The sequence below is a fragment of the Borostomias antarcticus genome (assembly GCF_949987555.1).
Source record: "Borostomias antarcticus genome assembly, chromosome: 35".
Classification (NCBI taxonomy): Eukaryota; Metazoa; Chordata; class Actinopteri; order Stomiiformes; family Stomiidae; genus Borostomias; species Borostomias antarcticus.
The window spans coordinates 16,275-27,500 of record NC_140268.1 but is presented as its reverse complement, the minus strand read 5'-3'; the positions used below and the strand labels follow the sequence as shown (position 1 = coordinate 27,500).

Sequence of the window (11,226 nt, the reverse complement as noted above, 5' to 3'; positions counted from 1 at the left end):
AAATTAACACACTTGCACCTTGCTTGGACTAATTCCCCCAAACTATCTGCTGCCTGCTCAAACTCGCTCGCACAATCCCACACAAGCAAGCACACACCAGGGATGGGGTCTACTTGGGATTTTATATGAATGGAATTGTAATTTTTAACTGAAGGAATTATCCTATCTTAAGTATTCCAATCTAGTAATACTTCTTACATTAAATTCAAACAAATTATTGATTTATTTCAAACATTTCTTTTTCATTTTTCTTTTAAAGGAGTAGTAAAGGGAAAATGCATGTTTAGCCCTGTTTTAAGGTTACTTATGATCATATACAATGGTTCGTTGACAAAGCTAGCATGTTCGAAAAAGTTGATAATTACTCTACCACCGTTTAGGTCATACAATGGATGTGGGTGGGCATCTTGAAAAATCATTCAAAAACATGTTAAACTCGATTTCAATTGACAACTTTAAGGTGTTTAGGTGTGATTTCAGTTCCGTGAATTGAATTGGAATTTCACTGCAATTCTCAAATCCAGAAATGACCGCAAATGTGACACACACACACACACACACACACACACACACACACACACACACACACACACACACACACACACACACACACACACACACAGTAACAGAGTGGTCTTCCTCCTCCCAGGTGAATGTGGAGAACAGATTGTTCAGCTTCAGCTTTGGGGACCGGCAGGCCAGGATGAACTGGGTCCACGTGGACAACCTGGTGACGGCCCACGTCCTGGCAGCACAAGCCCTCACCCCCAGGAAGAGCTGTGTGGCTGTGAGTGCCCTCCATGTCACTAGAGCAATTATTTGCCGTGCTTTTCCATCATCGAAAGGAAAGAATTTGGCTTCTCTTTAGTTTGGGAATAGGTGAGGGGCGCCCCGGTAGCTCACCGGGTAAGGCGCGCACCATATGAAGGCTAGTCCTTCGCCCGGCGGGCTCGGGTCCTGTGCCGCATGTCCTCCCCTCTTTCTCTCCCACGTTTCCTGTCTCTCTACACTGTCCTATACCATTAAAGCTGAAAAGCCCTAAAAAATATCTTTAAAAAAAAAAAAGTTGGGAATAGGTGGATACCAGTGAAGCTACTGAACTGGTGAAGATGAATTGGCCTGTTATGTTTATGTTGTTATGTTTGTTTTGTTGTTATGTTTATGGTATGTTTATGTTGTAATGTTTATTTTTCTGTTGTTATGTTTATGTTATGTTTATGTTGTAATGTTTATGTTGTAATGTTTATCTTTCTGTTGTTATGTTTCTGTTGTTATGTTTATCTTTCTGTTGTTATGTTTATGTTATCTTTATCTTTATGTTGTTATGTTTATGGTTTGTTTATATCTATGTTATTGGGGGCCAAGCAGCGCAGCTGCTGCAGTAGCCATTGTTTTTGTACGTTTTCTTCTTCTTTATTTCTTTCTTCTGCCATGGGAGTCTATAAAACCGTATGGTCAAAAGTTGTGAAAATTGGCACACTCATTCAGGACAGTGCCCTGACCCTCCTCACCAAGTCTCATGTCCACACCTCGCCCTCTCTAGCGCCACCAACGTGTCAAAGTTGGAGGTGCATTTATGCATGCAGCTTTTCTTCAGCAAGTCCAATTTAATTATATATAATTAGCTGTCAAATACAAATACAAATACAAATAGTGGGCTCCCTGCACACCCCTACTATACATCCAAATGTTCGGGTGATTGTCTGGATTCTGAAGAAGTAAATAGTTGAGCTATGCTATATATACTTTTCGCCGTGTGCCAATTTAAACGATGACACCCCCCCCTCTCACTCTAGAGAGGAAGCGAAAGCTGACATGGCTTGTGCACTAGGGCGAGTCGCTTTCGCAAGATCTGTCGGAGCACAGCGGGTAGTGCGTCCGTCTTGCAAGCAGCGAGTTCAGGGTTTGAATCCCGTTCATCCAAAAGGCGTTCTTATAATTATTGTAATTATGCTGCTGTGGAAGTCAATGGCAGACAACAGAATCGTTGTCGGTCGCTGCTGTCAGTTAAAAGTTGTGAGATTTGGCTCACAGACCAGAGACTGTTCTGTCTTGTTTAGAGTAAGTAATATGTGTGTATTACAAATGTTTGCCATGTGGGGGAGGCATTGCATCTTTGAGTGTGTCATGGGTCACACCTTTCGAAACATTAATAACTTAATGGCGTGTTTCAATTGTCTTTGATGCGTTGGTCACGTGTCCTTTTTGGCCCCCCACATTGCTGCTTGCAGCTATATTTATGTTTATGATGCTATGTTTATCTTTATGTTGATTATGTTATTATGTTGATGTTGTTATGTTTATGTTGCAGAGAGGACAGGCTTATTTCATCAACGATGGAGAGTCGGTTAACCTGTTTGAGTGGTTAACACCGCTGGTGAGAAACTCCCAGAGAGAAATGCAGCAGTAAAAACATGTCATATGAATTTAGTTCACTGTTTCTTGACATTTTCTGTCAAATGTTTTAAAATCCCCCCCCCCCACCTCCTTTCTTCCACCCACTACAGTTTAAGAACTTAGGTTACAGTCGGCCGTTGATACACCTGCCTGTCTCATTGGTGTACTCAGCAGGTAGGGTGCACTAGCCTATCGAAGACACTAGATGGCGGGTTTTTATAATCAAGTTAGAACAAATTGAACATACTGTATATTTCGAAAGATATGCACATAAATACGTGTGTGTGTGTGTGTGTGTGTGTGTGTGTGTGTGTGTGCATGCTTTCACAGCGATCCTGATGGAGTACTTACATGTTGCTCTAAGGCCCATAGTGGAAATCCCTTTGCTCTTCACCAGGAACGAGGTTTGCATTTCTCCATCTCCCTCGGTCAAACTCCCTGTCTAACTCCCTCTATCTCCCCCTGTCAGACTCTCTCATCCTCACTCCTTCACCACAATGGGCCTCATTCACCAATATCTTCATATCAATCAATCAATCAATCAAAGCTTTATTTGTATAGCGCATTTCATACCCAGAGGCAACACAATGCGCTTTACAGAGAACAAGGGAGGTGGGCATACGACCCACCCCTACATATTCCAGAGGGAAGCAAAAAAACAGTAATCACCCGGGGGCCAGATAAGTGAGCTGTAAAAATTCTTCCCTGACCCCTCTTCATAAGTTCTGTTATTAAATTTCTTCCTAAGAACGTTTCTAAAGAAAGATCCCCGTCTGATTCATGGCATGTTCACAAACCACTGGATGAGTTCAGACCTGCCTTCTCATAACGATCAAACCCAAGGTTTCGCTAATTGAATGCGCGTGGCCGTACATCTGAATTAGCATAGTTAAACTCCCCACTAGCCCCATATAAGGACATGCCACTATAGGGTTGTGTGCAGATGTCACTTCTCTGAATGAATACTGGTAATCCGCGCCCTCAACTTTCCAACTTTTCGATACGCCAACTTTTCGATAGCATAATGGTTTAGGTGGGGTTGTGTCAGGTGCGTTGGCAAGTCAGAGGACTGCAGGTCGAATCCAGCGTGGCCAATCAAAATCGGATTTGAATTAAGCTAGACCCAGCGCATCGGGGATATTATTGGAAGGACATCTCTCGCTTTGTTAAATAATTATATTTTAGTATTGCAATCCTATAATGTTATACAACTGTAGATTTGAAGTAAACGCAATCACAAATCATTTTAAATGAACATGTCTTTCACACAAATAGTCCGTAGCCTACTTACTGTAAGACTGCTCTTCCGTGTTCGTAGATTCTGTTCTTAGTTCCCACATGTGAGAAGAATGGTGCCAGAAGCTTCTTGGAAACGGTGTATGTGGAGTTAAAGAAGAAATGCCTTCTAAGAAATTCTTAACTTTGTTTGTGAATGAGCCCCAATGTTCCCTACCTCTTGTCTTTACCCATTTTTAATCTTCCATCTTTTCTTGATTGCTGGTGTAAGGCAAGGCAAGGCAAGGCAAGTTTATTTATATAGCACATTTCAGCCACAGGGCAATTCAAGGTGCTTTACATGAGACATTAAAAGCATTTAAACAAAAAGCAAGACATTATAGACATTTAAAACAAAAGGCAGGACAAATTAAAAGCATTAAAACAAAAAGCAAGTCATTATAGACATTTAAAACAAAAAGCAGGACAAATAGAATACAGGAATAAAAGTTACAGTGCAGTATACAGATAAACATAACTCCTCTTAGAAAGCAGTGGCAAAAAGAAAAGTCTTCAGGCTTGTTTTAAAAGAACCAAGAGTTGCAGCAGACCTGCAGTTCCATATCTTCCAGTTTGTTCCAGATATGTGGGGCATAAAAACTGAACGCTGCTTCTCCATGTTTTGTTTTAACTCTGGGGACAGAAAGCAGGCCTGTGCCAGACGACCTGAGAGGTCTGGATGGTTCATAGCATATGAGCAGATCGGAAATATATTTTGGCCCTAGACCATTCAGTGCTTTATAAACCAACAGCAGTATTTTAAAGTCAATTCTTTGACAGACAGGAAGCCAGTGTAAAGACCTTAGTACTGGTGTGATATGCTCCACTTTCTTAGTCTTAGTGAGGACTTAGTAAAGTACTATGATTCACATGTGGGAGCGGGCAGCTTTTAACCTATGGAACTGTTTGTACTGCTGACATTCTTGACCAGGTCACTCTTGAAAAAGAGACTTTAATCGCAACGGTTACATAAAGTTGATGATTAAAGGAGAATGCTCGCTGTGCGCGTGCGTGCTGGAGCAAGTGGGGAAAGGCGTTTAAAGATCATATTACAGAGGCTGAAGACCACGTATTTGAAAACCACAACAAGGCCTCGCTTTGGGGAATCACAACTGTCGATTCATAAAATCAGATTGATGAAAACAACCGTTTAGCGGACGAAAATAGATTTTTAGAAACTGCATTCTCTGTGCCCCGTCCGCCGCCATTACATGGATATACTGGCTCGCGCTGGATTTTAAATTTCTTCTACAGGCCTCCGAACTACACCAAAGTTATCTCGGTGAGTCAAACGTCTTATATTATGTCGTAAATAAGGTCCAGGTTGTCAAAAACGAGCATTCTCCTTTAATACCGGTTAAATAAAGTTGAACAAAACTGTTTTAGAAGCTTTCTCAGTTAGACGACGACATGGTGATGTCAGGATCTGGCTTCAGTAACTCCATAGCTGTGTGTGTGTGTGTGTGTGTGTGTGTGTGTGTGTGTGTGTGTCTGCTCGTTAAGGCTTGGGGTGGGCTTGGGTTACCTTCCCCCCGGTCAGGTCCTTGTTTAAGTCTCACAGAGGCCCTGTCTGCCAGATCTGTGCAGACAGACTTCATTAGTGGGAGTATTCCCCCCCCCCCCCCCCCAACCCCTCATCTGATCCTATCTCCCATGTATATATAATTGATCGGGCCTAATAAAAAAACGAGACATTAATGAATTCACAGGTGTTGGTAGATTAAAAGTGTGAAAGCTGAGCACTTCCTCTGTCTGGAATCTGCCGGAAGCGACGTGGAGAGTCGATGGAGGGATTGATAGAAAGGTTCAGTGGCTACAAACAAAGAATGCAAGCACATTGGATTATGGGTTGTTAATGCACTCTCTGGTCATTGGGCACCGGGGGCTCTGACTGAAAAGACGGTTTCAATCAATCAATCAATTAAAGCTTTATTTGTATAGCGCATTTCATACCCAGAGGCAACACAATGCGCTTTACAGAGAACAAGGGAGGTGGGCATACGACCCACTCTCTACATATTCCAGAGGGAAGCAAAAAAACAGTAATCACCCGGGGGCCAGATAAGTGAGCTGTAAAAATTCTTCCCTGACCCCTCTCAACGAGGCGATCGAGCAAGCTCCAGGAGTATGTTTGGCTTCCTCTAGGTTTGTCTGAGAAAACTGACCATTCGTAAATTAACTGATTTCAGCGAGTGCTCTGTGAAGTTGAAATCCGTACGCTCTGAAATCATAACAGATTCTCAGAGTGTGTTACGAACGCACCCTATATGGCTATTACATGAATGAATGTATTCGTTCGCTGCTTTGATACTTTATTCTTTTTGATATGCCAGGGTTGACACTGGAGCAGAGACTAGTTTGCGTGTCTTTCAAAGCAGGAAAGAATTCTGAGGCATACTAATCATATGCAGTCTAACTAGCCATGTTTCCATCCACACGTTTTATGCGAATTAAGTTATATTTCATTAAAAATGCCTCATGGAAACAGTAAAATTCGATTAAAAATCATGAAAATCGACAAAAGGTTTGTACTGTCGATCTCATCGGATTTTCTCTTGTTCGATAAAAGTCTTTTGTGATAAATGCTTTATCCGATTTAAAGCTCTAGATTGAAACGCACGTTCACCGGCTTTATTCACATTCATATTTTTAGCGATCCTCACACAATTCGATTGACAAGTGGATGGAAACATGGCTACTGACTACTCAAGTGAATTCGGCTGAGCGGTGGGGTGATGATGGGGTGGGAAAAAGTGTGTGGGGTACAGTAATTCAGTCACCCAGCAATTCAGAAATCTTGAGAAGGTGGTTCACGGAGCTGTCGTCTCACCCAGGGAGACCTTCATGAATGCATGATGAGAGAAACCAAAGCCTTTCCCGCAGAAGGCCTGGACCTGAGGCGAATTCTGCCAGACACCTGCTGGAGAATGATGATTGTCCTGTGAATAAAATATAAGCTACTGTAGTCTAGAGGGTCAGTAGTCTGGGGCCGGTCTCTTTCGCAGTTGTTTCGCCGGTCTAGAGGCGAACTAAACTTTTTTTTTTTTTTTTACTAATTAACACAATTATTAAATACATAATTGTGGTTTGTACCAGTTTGTGTTAGGTCATCATTCATTTTAAAAGTGTAATTCACCCAGATAAATGACACGCAATATTCACTGAAATGCCAAATGCACTTTCAGTAGCTTGCAAATTGCTTATTTGTTTAAATATCACCTTTATTATTTATTTATTTATTTATTTTACTTTTTTTTATTTATTTTTTACTATTTGAAATATTTGTTTTAATATTACTATCCCCACACCAGGTTATCCCAGTCTGAGCCACCTGTGCTGGCTACAGGTTTCTGTCACAACCAGCATTTTCCATGCAGACATCCTATCCTCCCGGCAGATAGGGGATCTAGTGACCGGAGCTACAGTGTATCTGTCAGGACTGGGTGGGGTGGCAGAATGCAGAACAGGGGTTTGGCAAATGGAGGCTAATCTAAACCATTAGCCAAGCAGTCTTACCACCAGCTACTACCTCCTCCAGACTAGACCACTCAGGCAATGCTGAGAGCCACGCTCACAGGTGAGGGTTAGTGGTAGTGAGCCAGACTTCTGTGGAGACAACCTCCTTGGACTTCCTTCTTGGCTAAAACTTTGTTATTCTTCTGAGGGAGGAGAAACTCCTCTCGTGTTTTACTGAGGTGAGGGAACGAGATCCGGAACCTGTAACAATTTTTCCTCTCCTCTCTTCCAGGTTAGAAACATCTCCGTAAACCACACCTTCAGGATCGAGAAGGCCCGTCGAGACCTCGGCTTCCGCCCCAAGCGCTATAGCCTGGCAGACTCCGTGGATGAGTACCTGAAATCCCGACGGCCTTCCTCCAGGTCCTCTCTCCTGGGCGTGTCCAAAGACTCAATCCTGGTCCTGCGGCTGCCCCTGGCTCTGCTTCTGTTGGTGGGCCTCAGTCTCGCTGTCCTCCTGTTCTGTTGATGGTCCTGGGAGCATTAGCCAGCTAGCTAGCCCATAAGCCCCAATACAACCCAAACGGTGTAGACCCTGACACAGATAGACCTTCTCTAATACCCACAACAGTCCAATACATTAAATAATACCACACAATGATACTTTATCAATTATATTATTGTCCCTTTGAAAACATTTTGTGAATAAGCAATTTTGCTTTATAGTAACATAATGGAAGGAATGCCTTCATGGTTTGATGGTTGTTCCCAGGTGGCTAGGATTGTATATAGGTTATTACTGTATCTTTATGTAATAAATAATTAAAGGTTTGTATTCTAAAACAAAGGTATGGTGCTTTGTGAAGACATCACTGCCTCTCATGAAATGGAGTAAGCATCTCCTATCTGTGTGTATTTATCCAAGGCAGAGAACAGCTTCAATTAATACAACCAAGGATTGTATTGAAGCGTCAGATGCATCATATTTTTCGTGTTCTACCTGAATTACTCTGCTGCACTAGGAGCCAAAATTCAGCCAGATGTGGCTTCTACAGTATGTACTGTCAAGAGCCACATATACATCTTTAATGCATCTTTAATTTGTCTTTAGGCTGTACGTTTATTGAACAGAACCAGGAATTCTGATAATAAATAATGTTGATACAGTACTGTTATCTAAAAACAAAGTCTTGTGTCTGTTCTTAATGTCCCCACATGTTCTGTCAGCTTTGTATGTGCGTGGGGGTTGGTTTTGGTTGGTTTGACTCTTTGCAAAATGTCATACCAGACCACACTAAAAGTATTAACAGTATCTGTATAGCATGTATAGTGTGACTTTCTTTGAAATTAGAACTAACCATCTTTTAACTTACTGTAAGTTTTCTTAACTATCATGCTTTTTTCATTTCGCCTTGCTGAACTTCATTGAGGGGGTTTGTTGCGATACATACATGTTCTGAAGGGTTTAATCAATTGTATTCATTTTGTAACCTTTTTGAAATCTGAGAGACAAACATTTCTATTATAGAATTATGTTTTGTATTGAGGAAAAAAAGTTATGTTCCAGCTGTCTGAGAATAGTTTGTTCTTTTATTTTCATTGACTTATTTAGCCTGCAAAGATATGACAGAGATACATCGTAACTAATTAATTGAATAAATTATATAAAAGAATGTCTGTAATTTCACATTTCGGAGATGAGATAGCCTACTTCAAAAGTAAACCTTCAATTACGACAATAACATCGCAAGAGGAGCGATTAGATAAAACACAACTGATATAGCAGACATGATAGCATGAAAAGTTGGTTACCTATCAAAAGAAACTAAACACAGCAAGATTTTATGTATATAACTTTAAATTGATCTATGTGCATATCAAATTAGGCAACTTAACAAAAAAGACGATTAAAGGTATTGGCAGCGGTGGGATTCGAACCCACGCCATCGAAATGACTGGAGCCTAAATCCAGCGCCTTAGACCACTCGGCCACGCTACCGTTGCTACGTCATGCTGGTATATATCGTATATATAGAATAGCAACAGCCATTCCATTACTTCCAGAATTCTGTTGGCTAAAGGTGAAACTAAATGTAATACATGTATCCGTGAAAACCTTGAGGAACCCTTATTAGCCCACACCCACAGACTACGAGAACCACCCAAGCATGTGAAACAAGCGTGTGTGTTACCGGAGTGTAGGCTAGTACTCAGCTCGATTACTCACTTACTCTTCACCAGAACATGGATCTTTGCATGGCACACACTCATACAAAAATACGTGAATGCATTGAGTAACAGAGTAGTCTACTCATAGGCCTACCACTACTCAGATTAACCAACCAATGTCTAATAAACCAACAAAACCAGTCATTAAAATCTGTCTGGTTGTTATTTGAGTAATACTGTACCACACTCCGTGGTTTTCATTACCTGGTAGGCTACATTAATCTATTCTAAAACTACACTTTTAGGGTTTACGTCTTCATACTGTGCCAGATGTAACCATTTAGTCTCACCAGTAGATGGCGCTCAAGAGACTATGATGAGCAAGGGGACGGTAGAAAGGAAGGATAGAGGAGGAGAGAGGGGGAAAGAGGGAGATGATGGAGAGCAGGTTAAGGAGTTAGAGGAGTATAAGAGAGAGGGAAAGAAGGAGGGAGAGGGTTATGAATTACGACTGCAGTTATGTATGAAGTTATGTTTCTTTATTAATTAAGACTGCAGCTAGGTATGACGTTAAGTTTCTTTCATTAAGACTGCAGCTAGGTATGAAGCACAGTTAGGTATGGGTCGTTAAGAATATTTGCATGCTGTCCCAATACTGTAGGATGCAACCTCCAAACACCTCCCAATTACAAAAAGGAGAACATATATGCATTTTGTGTACAGCATAAGTTCAGTCTCAACAGATATGCACATACTGAATGCTTTCTGTTAAGATAGGCTTTGAATGAATGAACACATTAATGAATTTGCCAAATTAGCTGTGTAAACAGTAAACATGTTCCTCACCCATGGTGCATGTTTGTGATAATGGAGTAGAAACATGATATTTTGATCAAGAATATGAATATATGAAATGTTTTGAGCGTTATTCGTTTCATGTGCATAGTATTTAACTCCCGGAGCTCTTAGCTCTGTGTAATAAGTAGAAGGGCCTTTCTTTCAATTCTGGAAATCTAGAAAAACGCACAAATAACTCTCCTCACACAAATGACTTGCAATTGTCCCGCAAATATGCAAATGTGTCAGTTTTTTTGTTTGCGGCATGGCAACACGAATCAGATGCAATTAGGCAGTTTAGGCATTTTTAGCATTGATTCAGGTTGTCTCTTTTTCTCTCTCACCCACATTCATCAGGTAATATTGGTAGGTTGTCACACACAGCAGTTTGTGGCTCAGGAGTGAAAAATTATCCCCATCCATTGTCAATGCTGGGGGGGTGAAAGGGACATATCTCGACGTAGGAATGTCACAGAGACAAGGAGTTTGGATATAAAGCTATCGACCTAATGAATGCAGCAATACCAAACATTACTACTCGCATGTGCACATGCACAGAGCCACAAAATGCATTAATTGGCGGAGGTCTGTGCTCTCTCAAGCACCATCTCGTTTCTGTTAAAGCAGAGGGCTGAGCATCTTCTTGTCAACAAATGTACACCTCTCTTTTTCAGACACAAGAGGGAGTCAGAGTGTAGGGAATAAGCCATTTCCTGTTTGTTCAAAGACAGCTCTTTGAGCTGCAGGAATCAGAAAATTAAGTTGACCATCTTTTGAATAAAGTCTCAAAAGAAGTTTTGTCACGTTCTTCAAGAAAACACTGCTTTATTTTGAGGATGAAAAAATGTACCCTTATTTTGAAAATAGGTACTCTTCTAGCCGTGGCTAGTCTGATTCGTTTGGTCATGTGACCAGGAAGTTGTTTAGTTTTCACTCCACGTTATGGCAATCGCATGTGACTCGCAGCGCCAGCTTTATTGTTTCCCTTTTTACGTTTGTGCCTTGGAAAGCATCGCTTGTAAGTTAAGTTATATCTACTCAGTGATGTTTGTGCTAGAAACTTCGTTTTGTGTGGATATTGTCAATAGGAAA

General features: G+C 41.2%; 1 protein-coding gene across 1 annotated transcript in view; it reads left to right on the top strand.

Moving 5' to 3' along the window:
- sdr42e2 (short chain dehydrogenase/reductase family 42E, member 2) overlaps positions 1–7,657 on the top strand; it is a gene marked incomplete at both ends in the record, with an annotated part of 19,079 nt that extends 11,422 nt beyond the window's left edge. The window contains 5 exons of the mRNA XM_084460964.1: positions 650–787; positions 2,312–2,377; positions 2,508–2,571; positions 2,728–2,801; positions 7,421–7,657. Coding sequence (XP_084317090.1) covers positions 650–787; positions 2,312–2,377; positions 2,508–2,571; positions 2,728–2,801; positions 7,421–7,657 — 579 coding nt within the window. The remainder of the gene's footprint in view (positions 1–649; positions 788–2,311; positions 2,378–2,507; positions 2,572–2,727; positions 2,802–7,420) is intronic.
- Between the last annotated feature and the right edge of the window lie 3,569 nt (positions 7,658–11,226).